The following is a 17,999-nucleotide window of genomic DNA, read 5'->3' as shown; positions in this document are numbered from 1 at the left end:
CATATTTAGTTCATTTCAGTACTTTTCGTATACTTCTAGTTCGAATTTTCTAAAATCCAGACTTACACCAAAAACAACCCACACTCAAAATTTCTAGCGCCGTTTCGTCTTGGCGATGATTTGTCAGACATTCATTCACTTATCACTAAGCTCTTTTATATACAATATTTAGATATTTTGATCTAAACATTACCTACATTAAAAAAACACCATTATTTACATAAAATACTTCACTACATAAATATTTCCAACAGGGTGTGTGTTGGGTTATCATTTCGCTGTGATTGGCCACCAATGCACAAAACATCTGTCAGTTTACAAAACACTCAGAGAGCGAGAGAAACTAAGAGCTGTCAAACTTCTTTCACGTGTATTTTAAACGGAAAAACATTTAACTACAAAACTATTTTGTTCAATAGGCAAATTATTAAATAAAAATTGTTTTGATTCCAACACAGTTCCTATAGAAATATTTTGCATTAAAAGTGGAATATGTCTTCATCGTTTTTCCTTAAAAAAGAACCCAAAAACAATAAGAAACGGAAGGTAAGTTGTTGACCACACAACATCAATGCAACAATTTGGATTTGTTTAATGTGGATGGGTTTTTTTTCTTTACAGTTCCAAGGAGGTGCTGGCGCCAAAGGAAAAGGCAAAGATAAAACAACAAATGAAACACCTGCCAAGAAAAGACCACAAAAAGATGATGAAGAAATTGCCAGTGATAGTGAATTTGAAAGCGGTCTAGATGGCGAGGGTGCACCAAATTTGGTTTTCTCTTCAGATGAGGCCGAGGAAGAGACACCACAAGACAAACGTTTACGACTGGCCAAACAATATCTCGAAGAAATAGAAAAGCAGGAAGCGGATAAAGCAGAAGATCGTGAATTACATGATCATGTTGCCCATCGACTGCAAACAGAATATTTAGATAGTGTTGGAAAATTAAGAAAAAATATTGCAGGCTCTATAGAGGGCTATGATGCAGAGAATATTGTAAAATTGAAACATAAGAAGCAACATTTACCCTTATGCTCGTTGGCCTTATCACCCGATGGTGAATATTTATTTTCCGGTGCAAAAACACAATTTGTTTTAAAATGGAATCTGAAGACACTACGTGTTGAGGGTTCTTTCAATGTCCAGCCATATAATGAAGACAAAAATACAGATATTAAACGGCGATCACATGTTATAGCGCTATGTATCTCATCGGATTTTCGTTATTTAGCTTTAGCCGATGGTGGCCATACAATACAGATATGGTGTCCCAAAGAATTGAAACATTTAAAAACGTTCCATGGTCATCGAGATGTGGTTACCTCATTGGTATTTCGTCGAGATACACATGAATTGTATTCAGCTTCCAAGGATAGATCAGTGAAAATATGGTCATTGGATGAAATGGCCTATGTGGAGAGTTTGTAAGTAGAAACTTGGAGTCTGGAAAAAATGTGTTTGTGTAGATCCAAGGCAGCAAAGGGCAAGCTGATTGTGCCTTTTTAAAATAAATTTAAATTGAATGGTAGTTATATCCGAATTTTATAAGATCAATGGAAATCGATACAAAACTGGCATTTAAATGGCAATTGGTTGGTAATAAAATATGTTATAATATCAATACCTGATGTGTCCTCTATATAAAAATATTATTTTCTATCTCTTGCCTTGTGGACCTACCCAGACCCTATAGAATATTTTAATACTAAATCTCTTTACTCTAAAATTTTTAGATTTGGTCACCAGGCACCAGTAACTGGCATTGATGCTTTATCCCGCGAACGTGCTGTCACCTCCGGTTCTGATTGTACTTTGAGAATTTGGAAAATTACCGAAGAGTCTCAATTAATCTACAATGGGCATCGAGACAGCATTGAAGCTGTTAAATTTTTGAATGATGAAAATTTCATATCATGCGGAACTGATGGGTAAGTAAAAATAAAAAGAAGAAACAGATAAGTTCGGGCCCGCAAAACTATTTCCATATCACGGCACCGCTCATTGTCGATATTTTAATGGTATCAGGATTATGTTTTGACATAGCTGTCATTTTTATTTATTTTTTTTCTAATTTTTAATTAATAATTCTAACCTTATTTAATTTACGAGAAGACATTCGATGTTTTCAAACATAAAATTTATCTTCCCAGAAAATTTTCAATGTAGGTCAATGTTTTGTCATAGCCCCTATAGATATTTCTACATAGACGAGCTGAAGGCAGCCTCTATAGACGAGCTGAAGGCAGTCTCTATAGACGAGTTGAAGGCAATCCCTATAGACGAGCTGAAGGCAGTCTTTATAGACGAGCTGAAGGGAGTCTCTATAGACAAGCTGAAGGGAGTCTTTATAGACGAGCTCAAGGGAGTCTTTATAGACGAGCTCAAGGGAGTCTTTATAGACGAGCTCAAGGGAGTCTCTACTTGATCATTCCATCAAATTCGCGGCCTTCCCCTTCTGCGTGTACCATCAGTTGGCTCGCTTTTATATGCCTTTTGTGCTGGGGCATCCTCATCAATTCTCACAAAATGACCTAGTCACATAGTCGCTGCAGCTCGATACGCATGATTATGTCTATGCCCGAGAATAGATGGTACAGCTCATGGTTCATTCTACGGCGATATTCACCTTCAACACAGATTGGCTCATAGATCTTTCGGAGAAATTTTCTCTTAAACACTCCAAGAGCTGCATCATCTGCTTGCGCAAGTACCCAAACTTCAGATCTATATAGCAGCACTGGTAGTATCAGAGTCCAAACATACACTGGTTTATTAGACCATAGATCATCTGTTGACCAACACTACACTCCTCCGAATTCCAAAACTGATGCCATTAGTTTTATTTATTGCGGTACTGAAGTATATAAAATTGTTCACTACATTAAAGCTGTAGTTTTCAAGTTCCACGGTTGGTCGGAGTCTACTGGACGTCTTGCGCGTTGATATCATCTTGGTCTTCTCGCCATTTACTGCCAGTCCGCCTTTAGCCGACTCCTTCTCAATTCGTTCAAAGGTTGCTGTTAGCGCTCGCAATATTTGACCCATTATGTCGGCATTTGCATCTCGTATGAACGTTTCCAGCAGGATGTAAAAAAGCTCACACGATAAACTGCCACCTTGTCTGAATCCTCGTTCGGTATTGAAAGGCTCGACTTTAACTACAGACCTTGTGCCAGTAAGTGTTATCCTGCAAATCTGTATTAAATTTGAAGGAATGCCGAACCCAAACATACCTTCAAACTCCTCTGAGCTGATTGGGAAGTCGAATGCGGCTTTGTAGGCGATGAAAAGGTGGAATGTGTCGATGTATTTTTCGTGGGTGTTTTCCAGGATTTGGCCCAGTGTTAAAATCTGGTCAATGGTGGATTTGCCAGGCCTGAATTGGTATGGTATTCCTCTAGCCAAATTGCACTAATCAGTTGGTGCAGGTTCGGCTGGTAACCCATCGGCAGCTGCTGCTTTATTATTCTTCAGCCGATTGATTTCTATTCTGACCTCATCTCAGCTAGGTGGTATACACATTATACCGTCATCACTTATTGATTCTGGGATATCATCTTCTTCGCCACTATTTGATATCAGAAACTTTGCAAAATGCTCCATCCAGATCCTCATCACGCTGTCTGTATCTGTCACAGGTTTCCTTCTTCATCTCTACAGTTCGGTGTTTTACTCGTTGCAAAATTTCCGGACTTCATAAGCTAGACATCAAAAATATCCTTACTAAATTACGCTTCTAAAGCATTGAAGGCTGTCATGAGAATATTCGAAAAGGGGTCTGAAAAAAAGTAGTATTAAAATGTCCACGTCTATAGCTTTGAAGACTTGGAAGACAATCTTAGAAACGTCTACATACAGGCTTCAAAAATACTTATAAACATTTCAGAATTAAAATTTTAATATCATTATTCTAGGTATAAGTTTCTCGAGTAGTATAAGTTATGTTGTTTTGTGTAACATAAATAGCCTATTTGGCTTTGTTACTATGCTTAATAAATTAAATTTAATTTATTGGACTTGCCTATTTTTAATCACAATTCCCCTATTATACAGTTCCCTTGGTCTCTGGAATGCACTGAAAAAGAAACCACTACATACCTCAACGCTTGTACATGGTGTACAGGCAAATGGTGAAGCCAATTGGATTACAGCCATAACATGTTTGGTAAACACCGATTTGGTGGCATCTGGTAAGTTCAAAAAAGGAAAACTCTCAATATAATACAATTATTAATCCATTATTTCATCTCTTCCCTCCAGGTTCCTGTGATGGTTACATACGCCTCTGGCAGTGCGTGGAAAATTATCGTAAACTCAAACCTCTGCTAGAAATACCCGTCAATGGATTTATAAATAGTTTAACATTTAATGCGGACGGTACAAAACTATATGCCGCTGTCGGACAAGAACATCGTTGGGGTCGTTGGTGGCGTCTCGCCGATGCTAAAAATCACATTGTAGTTATTGACTTGTTAAGAGCAACAACGGTCGATGAATCGGCGGCACCAAGTAAAAAAACTAAATGATAATTAGTTATTTATTTAGGATTTCTTTTTTTAATATAGTAATTTTTTTCTAAGTTGTTTTTATGCAGAAAAACGTAATTTGAAAAATGCTTGTAGCATTGAAGTTATTAAAAGTCGAAAAACAATATGTTTTATATATAGAAAATGAAAAGAATAAAATTATTTTTTTGTATTATAAGCAGAAACATTAATGAGTGGATTTTAATGGTTTACAATAAATATTAGGTTGCGGAAAAAGAAATCCATTATTTTTTCGGTAGATTATTATCCATTATTTTTTCGGTAGATGTACTTATAGATTTCTCTTAAAAAATCGATCAAACAATTTCAGATTCGCAGTACAAAAATTATTTTGCTGTTTTTTGTTTGGTGCATTCAGTTGTGAGTTACAGGGTGTTAAAAATGGAAGTGAACAAAGAGAAAATTCGGTACATTTTACAGTTGTTCTTTGACAAAGCCGAAAATGGAAGCCAAGCGGCTAAAATTGTGATTTGTGTTTATACCAATACTGCAACAGCCAATTATGTGCAATTTTGGTTTCGTAGATTCCGTTCAGGAATTTTTGATGTTAAAGATGCAGTTCGCAATTTCAGTTGCTTTAGTTTTGGCCACCAGTGTATATGGTATATAGCGTTTCCGCTACAGTGGGCTATACCACCAAAACGACTGACACCTCAGAATATTGTGACGATCTAGTGCCAAATTAACCAGTTTGGCCTGAAGTCGGACAATATTATGTGGGACCTATATTTAAATAGAAAAAAATTCTAAACCGGATACATGTCATTCTATGCCAAAATCAAGGACTATGGCTGTGATTTCGTGTAGATGGGACAGACGTAATGTGATTATGGTATCGGTTAGGAGCAGTAGAACGAATTTATATTTATTTGTGGTTCTAATTTGCTCTCAAAAGTAAGTATGGACCGATGGTATTTTTTTCTGCTGGTACCACAATGTCGTTGAGGGTAAATAATTAATTCTATGGGCTGAAGTTGGTTATAAATAATTCAGACTTTCAAAGATTTTGCTGATATATGAAATATTTATTAAAAATATAAACTTACCTTAATTTATCCAGACACCCGGTATGTGGTTTTCCAGTACAATACTCGACAATATTTAGTTTTTCTTTCCACAGCAAGTTTTTTGACTATTTAAAATGAGCCCAAAATATAAGACTGCTACGAATTTATGACAAACACATGATATTTTCTGGATCTAAATTAATATTCACTTGAATATCTATTTCCGATTTTCCGGTCAGCAATAACAAACATTTTTAAATATACCGAACGCGACGAAATTTTCACTAAGATTCCGCACTTTTTACCACTCATTTGAGAGACGATTTCTACTGGACGCGACGCGAACACAATTATTGGATAATAACCAAATTAACAGAAACACTTTAAATCAAAAATGTACCAACGTATTTCCGATCACTAATATCGAACGTTTTTAAAAATACCGAACCCGACCTAGATTTATTAGTGCATATTTTTAATGTGAAGGTAAATGCAGAAAGTATGGTTAATTTAAAATCATTCTATGCCCGTTCTGGCGATGGTGTATCTTTTAATTTCCTTGTTTAATTTGCATAACCGTAACACGATTTTTATCGGACCCGAATCGAGCACAATTAAGGAATAATAACTGTCTAAAGACACCAATTTTGAATAGTTTTTTTTTAATATTTAACGACGTTCACTCTGCTAATCATCTCGGACGTTGGTACGCCATCATTTACCTTATTTGGATACTATGTTGAAGAAGCACACATTTGTCCACTTCCTGTACACTTAAGCCTTTTTCTATTTGCATAATAAGAGAACGTTTTGAACCCTTTTTAATCAAATGTTTACCGACGATTTTGTGGTTTCATTTTAACGATTTTCGATTTATACTGGGGATGCATATAATATATATTGCCTTGCACTGCGATGGCGGATTCTTCCCGGAGATGGTGACTCTTTCTATTTGGCATGTGTTCTTCATTGATTTTATTGTTATCTGTTGAGGAGGTACACTTTTTTCCACTTCCTGTACACTAACGACTTTCTTCATTGGCACCCCAGAGATGCATACATAAGCAGACTTTGCTCTGGGAACTTTTAAGAAAAATAAATGAATCTGCTAATTATGATTTTGCCGGACACTAGAAATAATTGATATTTATGTATAAATCTCTGCACAAAATATTAAATTATATAACTTACCTAAAGAAAACGGATGAAATTCATTCCACCAAGTAATTTATAACGCCCATTTTCCCACTAATTTTATTACTGAAGCTTTTTCTTTCATTCTTCTTCTTCTTGTCATACATCATCTGATCACTCACAATTGCGGCACCATTTTATACACTTTTTTTGCATGAAATCACAATGAATTTAATAATATTTGACAATTTTCTAATTAATAATATATTTCTTCATTTGTTTTTCACCAAAAAATATTGTTTACTTTAAAAACTTTGATAAAAATTCACTTTGTATTTCGTTCTTTGAAGCCGCTGAAGAAAATGCGTTGAACCGTTAGAACACAACTACAACAAATCATGTTTTGTCTGGCAATGTTGTGCTCTTTTATATATTGTAATAGATTAATGGGAGATAAATTACTGCACAGGGTCACACTGTAATGGGAGGAAAAATGTTGAATTTGAATAAAACGGGATATAATTTAGCAAAGGTAATTTTGGATATAGAATAATAGGTTTTGATTGTATGTTAATATTTAATTTTAAATTGCCTATCAAGATTTACTATAATTATTATTTAAGTGTGAAATAAAATTAGAGGGACAAATTTTAAATATTGAATAGTCGTCATTCCATGGGGAAACATATGCCCCCTAATATCATGGCTAAAAATTAAGTGTGGGAGGCACCAAAACTTTACATGAACTGAAATAAAAATCTAAGGAAAAAATAGGGATTAAAGGTTAAAGAAATATCTACGTATTAGGTTGGGGAAAAAACCCATTTTTTGTGTAAATGGTTTAAAACAAATAGGGTCGATTTTTAACTCCTGGGCGATGTTACGACTGCTAACCTACCGGTCAACTTCGAGCATTTTTCTGATTTTATCGACATTTTCGAAGATCGGCCTACCTGTGTGAGGTGCATCTTTAACATCAAAAATTCCTGAACGGAATATAAGAAACCAAAATTGTACATAATTGGCTGTTACAGTATCGGAACCATAAGCACCATTCACAATTTCAGCCGCTTGGCTTGCATTTTCGCCTTTGTCAAAGAAAAACCGTAAAATGTACCGAATTATCTCTTTGTTCACTTCCATTTTTTAACACGCTGTTACTCACAACTGAAAACGAGTTAAGAAATTAAGTGGCTAAATCGACTGAGAAGCTGCGGATATAAGGAGAAGGTTTTGAGAGCAGCGTTTTCTTTCTCAGTCTATACCACCAGACAAGACATCCATAAATAAGAATGGGAAGAACAACTGCATCGTAAAGCCGTGAAGTTGTAGCTCTCCAGATTTCTCTCAATATGTCCAACTACTTTATGTAAAGCAGTGTCTACAGATTGGCCTTCGATGTAGAATCTAATAACCTTTCCAATGTTTTCAAGAGGAAATAAGAAAGTATTGTCGCCTTTACTTCTATCCATAGACTGATATGAGTGATAACCTAAGACAGGCCCTGAAAATCTCCGTCAGTGTTACTTAGCCTGATCTAAGGCATTCTGCAACATAGCAAGTATTATACCATCTGGTCCAGGAGATTTGTAGGGTAGAAAACTGTTAATCATCAATAAAAGTTTTGGATAGTTTGTTAGAACTTCTATAAAAGCTTCATTTGCCATGGACTGAGGTTGAATATGATGCAACAATTGCTCGGCCGTACTCAAGTCTCTACTCCCTAGAAGATATAAGGTTCAGAGCCTCTAAACCATAATTAGTCCAAGTACCATAATTTAGTTTAATGCTACCGATGGATTTAGGGTCATTTGATATAATTTTCTAAAATCTTGCAAGTTCTCCCTCTATGTTATTTAGACCTGATCCGAGGCAACCTGGAAAAATGCAGGTATTATAACATCTGACCCATGAGATTTGTAAGGTAGAAAACTGTTAATCGTCCATACCAGTTTTTGATAGCTTGTTAAGTCTTCTATCAAAGCTTCATTAGTCATGGGCAGCAATTGCTCGTCCGTGCCCAAGTCTATGCTCCCTTTAAAATGAGTATCCGATACAAGATTCCGAGTCTCTAAGAATTAGTCCATAATTTCTTTTAATGCTACCTATGGATTTAGGGTCTTTCGATATTATTTTCCGAAATCTTGCCTCTTCATTAACTACCCTTATCGGCCCCCTAAAACATATCCAAGACTCTCGCTTTGCTTTCTTAATCTCACTTTTGTATTTATTGAAAAATTCACTATAGGTGTACTAATCTGCAGTGGTTGGAGTACTGAGCTTCTTGGAATTTTGGTAGCATAATTTACAGATCTTTCAACACCACTGGTCGCCATTAAGTCGTTAACGTTTCCACGACAGAGGGGTCTACAATCCGAAACGACCCCAGTATTTCTCGGCCAAAGTCTGTCACCTCAGCCCATCTTTAAAAGCAATAGGACTGCTACAACAACATTAAGTCGTAAAGCTCATGAATTCCTTTTGTGTCTTTGTCATTGAATTTGTTTTATTATTCTAATATCAATGATAATGGAACCCATCGATCCATTCATACCGGTAAGTAAATTTGATCCTGATCTGGAAGGTTTCAATATTAAATAATGAAATGTCATTATTTAATATATCAACAACTTTCGCTTTAATTTATCTTTAAACCATTCCGAACATGATAACCCAACATAACCATTGAAAAACCAACAATTAAATGTTCGTCATTATAATGTTTATTTAAATAAATATTGCACTTTATTTCAAGTTTGTTTTGTGTAAAAATTAAATAAAAAATCAATTGCAAGTCTTTTTATAATTTCGTCTCATCATCTCCCACTTAAAATGCATCATCACCCACGACATCAGCAATAGTGGCCACCAGTCGTCTGGAATGTTCAACTGCACAAGTGGCTGTAACCAAACCCAAATGGACACAAAATAATTCATAACATTTAATCTTGTGTACAGGAGTTTTAGGGAAACATATTTCAGTGAGCAGTTGATAATAATCACCAGCCAGCAGGCCAGGTTCAAAATTTGGTTTGAAGGAGTTAGCTGCATTTGCGGAGGGTAAATTTAAATGGCGTTCTAAATCAATGGATTTCGAGGACCCAGTCGATTGATCTTCAAACCACAGAAAGTAAGCATAATTAAATGTTTTATCTTTCCACATAATGGAGGCATGACCCTTCTTCAAATGTTGTCGGGAAAATTCCAACATATCGAATAGTTTTTCCTTTGGTATTAACGGATTTGATGTCTTCAAATCTGGTGAGATCATTAGTCCCGATGAACGATTGATATAGATGAAGTGAATGAGCCCGGGGAAATCTTCCAAATATGCTTCAATCGTGACATTTCTTTCGGCCTTTACTGCAAGGAATTCGGAGAATTCCAATAGTTTGCCCTCCACAATGGCGGCAACTTCGGGTAGCTGTTGGAAATTAACCGATGATGAATCACAACATGTCAAGGTGAATAATTGCTTGAGATCTTCATGGAATGATGGTATGTTCGATTCTATACGCACTATCAAATCTTTTTCGTACGTCTTGAGGAATTCGTGATACATTTTCTTTAGATTTTCCCACTTCGCAGAGAATTTCTTGAAGCAACTTTCCACATCGTCTCCCTTAATTTTGGCCTTTTTAAAGGATTCTTGTGATTGGCGTACAAATGATTCCAATGATTCATAGGTGGGTTTTAATGCTTCTGCATCTCCCTGCATTTGAATGGAGACGATTTTTTGTAGAACGAAGAATGTATCATATAAACTGCTGGCTACCGACAGAGGAGCATATTCCACCAGCTGTATCAGCACCACGCCTTTGTTGAGAGAATTCAGATGGGCAATACAGGGTACACAACCGGATTGGGGATCTTGTGCCACTCCCTGTAGAAATATGGCCATTGTTTTATTTAATCCTCTAGAGTCACGCTGTAACGCTCTTATCAGTAGGGCAAGGAAAAGTAAATCGGAGGGACTTAGGGGTAATGCTGTTTTACTGGAATTTATGGCAACAAATTTCACTCCAACAAACATCAAAGTATGGCATTTCAAATGACCACCATCCTTTAGGCAATCCAATGCTCTATCCATACTACCCTTGACAGCCCTTCGCAGCTCCGCATTGATAATTAGCCGCGGTAGGGCTTCAACTTGAAGTATCAAATCGGTGTCACGTATCTCATCCTCGTAACATTCCATACATGTTGTAAACAACTCCTCCTGAACATCACTGGCAAAGAGATTTGGTCCATAGCATGCCTTGGCCAGGGCAATAACCACACCCATTCGCCGCTGCATCAATTCCAGCTTTTCCTGTGCAATACTTATAAACTGATAGCCCAGTACTTCGCCAAATACCAAATTCAAATCCTCCTCACACTGGATACTGGCATAGCAATTATCGAATTGGCAATGCATAATACGTTGGGAATTTATCAGGGGACTAAACAGCTGCACCAGAACATTTTGATCGATTTTTCTACCACAACTATCTTTGGCGAAATCCTCCGGCAACAATCCCTGTTCTATGGCCTTGTCCAAAAAGTGATGTTGTAACTTTTTATTGAATTTCTGATAGACCACATCGTTGGAATTGTTGAAAACAATCAATCCATTCATTATTGAGTTTCGTTTTTAATTATTTTGATATCGTTTTTAATTTAGAATAGCATCACACTGTTTTCTTTTTCTTAAGGAATGTTGGTAGGAATGCACAGAAGTGATAACGAACGTGTAGAGAAATTTTTGCATAGAAATTTTATTTGTTTTGATTCGGGTAGGTTGGTTGGTAGTGGGTGGGTTTTTGCTGTAATGTGGTTTGTAATAGAAGAGTGAGGGAGGGAGAAAAGACCAACATAAAAAATGTAAACAAATCATTATTGTGAATGGAATACGCATGTGATGAAACAGGTTGTATGACGTTGGAGTTAGTGGAGGATGTAACGTATGACCATATTTTAAACACAGTCAGAACCCCACTTCTTAATTTATTTTGCCCGAAGTATCACAGTCAGGGGAGTTTATTTTTAAGCCAGTTATTTAAAGAACTATCACAAACAGAAGCATGGGGGTTTAAAGTCCTATTTTAAAGGAAGGGTAAGTTTTTAATGGATTTTAAGGGAATATCACAATCAGAAGAGTAATTTTTTTAGAGGAACATCACATCGTGGATTTTTTATATTAAATTTTTAAAAAACAGTAGTGTTGGCGGTTTATTTGGGATGCAAAAACATTTTTAAAAAACTATTTTTAGAGCAACATTTTAAAGGACTACCACAGACAGTTACTAAACGCTATTTTAGAGACCCACGCTAAGAATTTTAAATTGCTATCATTCGGCGCGAAGCAAATACTCACAACAAATGGTGTTTGTTGGGCCCCAAATGGGCTTCCGGTATCCCAAGGCCTCGATATGCAATTCAACATACCCATTTTGATTTCGGTGGGTAGCACCATCGTCGATAATTACAAAAGGGTGGCTCTTAACTGTGTCAAATTCAGGAAGATGTCTTTGAAACATGAGTCTGGAGACATTCCGCTGACCATGAAGCATCAGAAGGTAGATAGGGAGTGAAAAACTAAATAATGTCGTGATGGAACCAGAAAGACAAAAACAAGGGTAGAGTTCGCTATTTCAATCTAACTTTTCCCAGAGATAATTAGGGAACTCCAGTCGTACCTAATGACAGAAATAGCGTTGCATAAACCGGTCGACCAATTCAATAGAGTAGTTCTCGTCCTGAAACAGAGGTAAAGGATATTGCATGGACGGAAATGCCATGTTAGGCTATTACTTGGTATCCTAGAAATTCCGTAATTTCCGTAATTGAGTCTCTGTCCCTTGCGATAAACCGATTGCAGTAATTAACCGCTCTCCGATAAATCTTGTCAGAGATTGTTTCCGATGATTCATCCATCTTTACGATGTTAAACTCATCGGCACCAGTAGTCTGGAGACTTCACTACAGCCCGTGGGTTTACGTCCCAGGGTTTAGGTCCCTACATCTCAACATCTGAGAGTACTCACCTTGATTTGAAGGAGTCACCGGGATAGCTATTTTAGTAGTCGCTGTAGTACTAATCACCGTATTATCCATGACGTCTTCCTCGTCTGTCAATGGTGAGTTGTCCCAGAGTTGATTCGTGATTCTCTCTAGATTAAGGCAGAAGGAGCAAGTTTCCTCTATAAGATTGAGGAGAAGGTCCGTTAGCATTCAGCTCTGCTACCCCTAGGCGAGTATATATTAAGTTATCCCTTGCAGTATAACCCTTTCGTATCCTTTTGTGAGTACTTTGTACAGAATCTTGCCCAAGAATTACTTCGTATCCTTACATGATTACTTAGTAAGGTCTTAATGTAGGTAAGAGCATCCATATCCTAGTCATCGCTAGAGTATCAAGATTTCTACTCCTATTCATCCTCTTGTATTCCCCGCCTAGATGTCTTATCAAGGTTTCTAGTCAAAATAAATCAGTTATCTGTCCAGCGAAGATTACTTATCCCCGTCTCGACTTAGAAAAACGATTGAGCTTAGAATGAAACTCAAACTGACGACTACCGGTAGGTCCCAGCTTTAAGATTATCTGTGTTATAGAAAAATGTGTCGTTCCAATCCTTAGGATTCCTACAAGGCTTCTCTTTTACTCCGATATTGGTAGTCCGCCAAATTCTAGTCTAGAAACACTTTTCAGATACTTTTCTATTTAAACTTTTTGAGAGTTATGTCTGTCCTCAAGTCTTAAGTGGGAAACACATAAGAGGACTTAAGGATTGGCATGTTATGTTGGCGTCTTTTATTGTAAAAGAACAAAATCACGTTTGATTCTAATATTCCTTTATAAATTGATATTTCATACCAAGATATATTATTATTATTAATAAGAAGCCTGAATCCGTATGTGTTCCACCTTTAATCCAATTAAAAGAAATATCAAACTTTGCTCCCCATCATGTTCAACAGCTCCCCATTTTGCTGAGCTTTGTCGGTGAGCCGTCATCTTCCCAAGACAGATACACGGAGGATACAACATACTAATTTTCTTGTCCTGAGTTCTGAGTTAAATACTTGTATTACCCCTTCTAATATGTGATATTAATTATTGTGATTGATTTGCAGTGGAGTGTCTATTGTGAATTATTTAAGTAAACAAACAGAATTTTATACAAAACAATTGAATATTTATAACTCTTTAATCAATTAATCCCCAAAAGATGGATGACCATGATGATTCCTTCGACTTGGCTCTGGCCACAATGGAAATACCAGTACCGGCAAAAATTCCTCGAAAGGAACCAACACCACCTGCAAGGAAACCCACAATTCCACCAAAGCAAAACAACCCGCCAGCAGCTACCACCACAGCAGTACAAAATAACAAACCTGATGAAATTCCTAAAACTGCTGCAAAAATCACTGCCTCAAATCCCCACTGCATCCTGGTACATACGAAGCAGAGAGGAAATCCCATATTAAAATCTATACTAAATTGTCCCTTAGAATATCGTGATGATATTATACCAGATTATGTTGTGGGCAGGACAACTTGTGTGCTGTATTTATCGTTGAAATATCATCAGTTGAATCCAGATTATATATGTCAGCGGCTAAAGGAGTTGGGTAAACTATTTGAATTACGTGTCCTGTTGGTGCAGGTTGATATACCCGAACCACATGGAGCTCTCAAAACACTTACACGTATTAGTCTTTTGGCGGATTTAACATTGATGTTGGCATGGAATTCCGAGGAGGCGGGGAAAATTATTGAAACTTACAAACTTTTTGAGAAAAGGCCACCGGATTGGATCATGGAACGTGTGGATGCGAATCCACATCAAAAGGTAGTTATATATTTCTGCAGACCTATGTTATGGAAATTTGTTAAACCTATTCTTTTATAGCTTGTCTCTGCCCTAACGAACATAAAACCTGTCAACAAAACCGATGCCACCACGTTATTGCAAAATTTCGGTAGTTTGGAAAAAATCGTAAATGCCAGTGAAGAACGTTTGTCACAGGTTACGGGTCTGGGACCACGTAAAGCCAAGAAATTGTACAAAACCCTACAGGAACCTTTCCTAACAAAATAATTAAATATTTTTTTTTATTTTCTAATTTATTGTATGAAAATAAATCTCTTTGTTAACACTTTATTATTCCACAAACTTCCAAATTTTAATGGTACCATCATCACTACATGACACAAGTTGATGTTGTACAACCGGATTCCATGTGACCTTATTGACATCTTGCATATGGGCCTTATCTTGAGCTGTGGCCAGAACAAACACCGGTTCATTTTTCGTTGATGTCTCCTCGTCCTCTTTGAATATTCTAATGGCATCATCACCACAAGCTGTGGCAATAAGTCCCGTCAATTTACACCATGATACATCGTAAATAGTACGAGAATGCTCTCCGGCCACGGTGCAGACACATTTCCAAACGGTTTCATTATCCGGCGTGGCAATACCTTCAGGATTACCAGGAGCATAGGCACGCCATATTTTCATATTACAATCATCACTAACTGAAACAAGGCGATCTCCCTCAGCATCAAAATCAATAGCCCAAACAGTGCTGGAATGTCCACCCAGTGTGGCCGTGCATTCCCAATCATTATCCAGGGCATTTTCGGCATACATTTTAATGCTGTTATCATAGGAACATGAAGCCAAGACCTCCTTCGTGGGATGCCATATAACGCGCTTAACATCCTGAGTATGGGCATTTAAAACAGCGGCACATTCAAAATCATCATCGCCAGTGACTTCCCAAATCCAAACGGATTTATCGCGAGAGCATGTGGCCAACAATGAGCCGGAGCTGGACCAGCTACAACTTTTCACCTCGTTTTCGTGGCCCTCCAATGTGGCATTGCATTCAAATTCACCTGGAAAGGAAAAGGGCATTAAATGAGGAAAACATATCCATATGTAATTGAAAGGAAGCTTAACGCCGGATCGATGTAAACTTACTACAGTCAAAATCGCTTATAACAACGGTCAAGGGACCGTCGAAAGTGGGCGCTATAAGGGCTAACAAATATGGGCCGAAATTTTTACCTGGGCTTTTGGTTACCACCGTTATAACCGATATATCGTCTTTATAAACGACTTGACTGTATTTTGAGTATTAGATCGATTGAAATGTGCAACCCAAACTTCTGTCAAAATTAAAAATTTTGAAACTTACCTGACGCCTTCGACCAAATGGCTGTGGTGCCATCAAAACTTGCCGATGCCAAATATTGTCCACACTTTGACCATGCCACACTGCGTATTGTCCGTTTGTGTCCATCCGAGAGTATTGTTTTTGTTGTCCAAGTATTACCCGACAGTGACCAAATCCTTATGGTTTTATCCTCACCACACGAGGCAAATGCATTACCCTTTGGATGCCATGATACACACCAAATACGTCCCTTGTGTCCTTGGAGTGTGTGTTCGCATTGTAATTTACTCATGTTTTCCGACGGATAGTGTCTGTGTGTTTTTTCCGTATCAATTAATTCGTCCGATATTGTCTTTTCAATGAACTGTTGGTGTTTTTTTCTTCCGTTCTAATCTGACAGCTGATAAGGTAAATCATTCACAATAGAGTTCATGAAATGGCGTTGCCAGATAATTTGTAATGATTTCTCTACACAATGAATGCGGGATTTTTGATTGTAAATAAAAGTACTAATTTCTATTTAACAATTTGATGCTGAAAATTTGCCTTAAAGGTCGAGAAAATTAGGCCAGCTTAGTGGAAAATTCAAAGAGAAGAAAAATAAAAATATAGAATGCTATATCAGAAGGAGGCTGTGGCAAGGAAGAAGTTAGTGACGGCCATATCTTTTGGGGGCTTCATTTCTGAGTGCATAAGCTACAGAACAAAGGTGTAAGGGGTCCTATTCCGGAGAAGACGAGTCGGCAACGAGGGAAAACATAAAAGCTCTACTAGCAAATATCGAGATGTGGGTAGATGAGAGTTGCACCAGATAAAATGACAGACGATTCGGTGGATGGGGCTATTGGAGAATAAATCCAAAATGGAAGGATGGTTTAAGCAAGCCTAAGATCAAATTGGCTGTCTTCAATTGGCATTGAAGGAGGAGCGACGAAAGCTTAGAATATTGAATATTGTAATCGATATGCGGAGCAAGTCTAGTTTAGGGGCTCCACTCGGATCGCTTTGAAATTTTTACCGTAAGTAGTCCTCGTTGAGCTGATTACAGTGATATATATTTTATGTGGGGGAAATGCATACTTCCCGAGATATGGGCCTTGAAAGTTCGGAGCATATCTTGATTAAAACTGCCGTTTTAGTAATGCCACAAAGGCAATATGGGTATCATTTTAAAGCTTACAACGAATGCGCATACATGGCTACGCAATCCAAATCCTTTTTTAAGAGCAATTTTCAAATCAAATTTAAGGTTATTTAAGTAGCCGGCCTTCGGCCGGGGCTTAAGACTTTCACCTATGGACAGGCGCATACATGGCTACGCAATCCAAATCCTTTTTTAAGAGCAATTTCCAAATCAAATTTAGGTTTTTTTTTAAGTAGCCGGCCTTCGGCCGGGGCTTAAGACTTTCACCTATGGACAGGCGCATACATGGCTACGCAATCCAAATCCTTTTTAAGAGCAATTTTCAAATCAAATTTAAGGTTTTTTATGTAGCCGGCCTTCGGCCGGGCTTAAGACTTTCACCTATGGACAGGCGCATACATGGCTACGCAATCCAAATCCTTTTTTAAGAGCAATTTTCAAATCAAATTCAAGGTTTTTTAAGTAGCCGGCCTTCGGCCGGGGCTTAAGGCTTTCATCTATGGACAGGCGCATACATGGCTACGCAATCCAAATGTTTTTTCTTTCAATTTTAGTTAATATTATATAATTTACAATGATATACTATATTTATTTTTAAAGCACTATTCAAACCCTTTAAAATGATACCCATATTGCTTTGGTGGCATTAGTAAAACGGCCGTTTTAACCAAGGTATATTCCAAACATTCAAGTCCCATATCTCGGGAAGTATGCATTTCCCCCACATAAAATATATATCACTGTAATCAGCACAACGAGGACTACTTACGGCAAAAATTTCAAAGCGATCCGGGTGGAGCCCCTAAACTGGACTTAAGCCCGATATGCTATACAAAGTCTATAATGAAGAATTGGAGGAAAAGAAAAAAATTACGTTGCGGAGGTACGTGCAAGAAATAGGAAGCTAAAAGTTGCTCTAAAAACAACGGACGACGCCATTGGTTGCCTTGAAGAAAAGTTGCAGTCGTTGCAGGTAAATGATAAAGAGTTTTGACG

The 17,999-nt window shown here is 37.3% G+C and overlaps 4 protein-coding genes across 4 annotated transcripts; 2 read left to right on the top strand and 2 right to left on the bottom strand.

The window, feature by feature from the left end:
- Positions 1-492: 492 nt before the first annotated feature.
- On the top strand, positions 493-4,526 carry LOC133326388 (U3 small nucleolar RNA-interacting protein 2). Its single transcript, XM_061535044.1, has 5 exons — positions 493-546; positions 622-1,424; positions 1,734-1,928; positions 4,054-4,190; positions 4,261-4,526. Exons 1-5 carry the CDS (start codon positions 493-495, stop codon positions 4,524-4,526), a joined length of 1,455 nt encoding a protein of 484 aa, XP_061391028.1.
- Positions 4,527-9,510: 4,984 nt separating this feature from the next.
- Positions 9,511-11,363, bottom strand: LOC133326380 (BLOC-3 complex member HPS1). The gene has a single exon (XM_061535034.1). It carries the CDS (start codon positions 11,304-11,306, stop codon positions 9,516-9,518), a length of 1,791 nt encoding a protein of 596 aa, XP_061391018.1. The 5' UTR covers positions 11,307-11,363; the 3' UTR covers positions 9,511-9,515.
- A 2,536-nt stretch (positions 11,364-13,899) lies between these two features.
- LOC133326369 (DNA excision repair protein ERCC-1-like) lies at positions 13,900-14,775 on the top strand. The gene is made up of 2 exons (XM_061535024.1): positions 13,900-14,526; positions 14,587-14,775. The coding sequence occupies exons 1-2, from the start codon at positions 13,900-13,902 to the stop codon at positions 14,773-14,775; spliced, it is 816 nt and encodes a 271-aa protein (XP_061391008.1).
- Positions 14,776-14,832: 57 nt separating this feature from the next.
- LOC133326358 (probable cytosolic iron-sulfur protein assembly protein Ciao1) lies at positions 14,833-16,151 on the bottom strand. The gene is made up of 2 exons (XM_061535013.1): positions 15,881-16,151; positions 14,833-15,578 (listed from the first exon to the last, which is right to left on the bottom strand). Exons 1-2 carry the CDS (start codon positions 16,149-16,151, stop codon positions 14,839-14,841), a joined length of 1,011 nt encoding a protein of 336 aa, XP_061390997.1. The 3' UTR covers positions 14,833-14,838.
- Between the last annotated feature and the right edge of the window lie 1,848 nt (positions 16,152-17,999).

This window comes from Musca vetustissima, unplaced genomic scaffold, assembly GCF_032173495.1.
Source record: "Musca vetustissima isolate MV318-11 ecotype Yass unplaced genomic scaffold, APGP_CSIRO_Mvet_v1 utg54384, whole genome shotgun sequence".
Classification (NCBI taxonomy): domain Eukaryota; kingdom Metazoa; phylum Arthropoda; class Insecta; order Diptera; family Muscidae; genus Musca; species Musca vetustissima.
The sequence above is the reverse complement of the archived record's forward strand: the minus strand, read 5'-3'. Positions and strand labels throughout refer to the sequence as shown.

Bases quoted from the DNA above. Each gene is read 5' to 3' on its own strand.
- LOC133326358 (XM_061535013.1), bottom strand. From the start codon at position 16,151: ATGAGTAAATTACAATGCGAACACACACTCCAAGGACACAAGGGACGT. The intron at 15,579-15,880 runs GTAAGTTTCAAA...TTTCCTTTCCAG, and splicing joins CATTTGGTCGAAGGCGTCAG to GTGAATTTGAATGCAATGCC.
- LOC133326388 (XM_061535044.1), top strand. From the start codon at position 493: ATGTCTTCATCGTTTTTCCTTAAAAAAGAACCCAAAAACAATAAGAAA. The intron at 547-621 runs GTAAGTTGTTGA...TTTTCTTTACAG, and splicing joins AAAACAATAAGAAACGGAAG to TTCCAAGGAGGTGCTGGCGC. The intron at 1,929-4,053 runs GTAAGTAAAAAT...CCTATTATACAG, and splicing joins ATATCATGCGGAACTGATGG to TTCCCTTGGTCTCTGGAATG.
- LOC133326369 (XM_061535024.1), top strand. From the start codon at position 13,900: ATGGATGACCATGATGATTCCTTCGACTTGGCTCTGGCCACAATGGAA. The intron at 14,527-14,586 runs GTAGTTATATAT...ATTCTTTTATAG, and splicing joins ATGCGAATCCACATCAAAAG to CTTGTCTCTGCCCTAACGAA.
- LOC133326380 (XM_061535034.1), bottom strand. From the start codon at position 11,306: ATGAATGGATTGATTGTTTTCAACAATTCCAACGATGTGGTCTATCAG.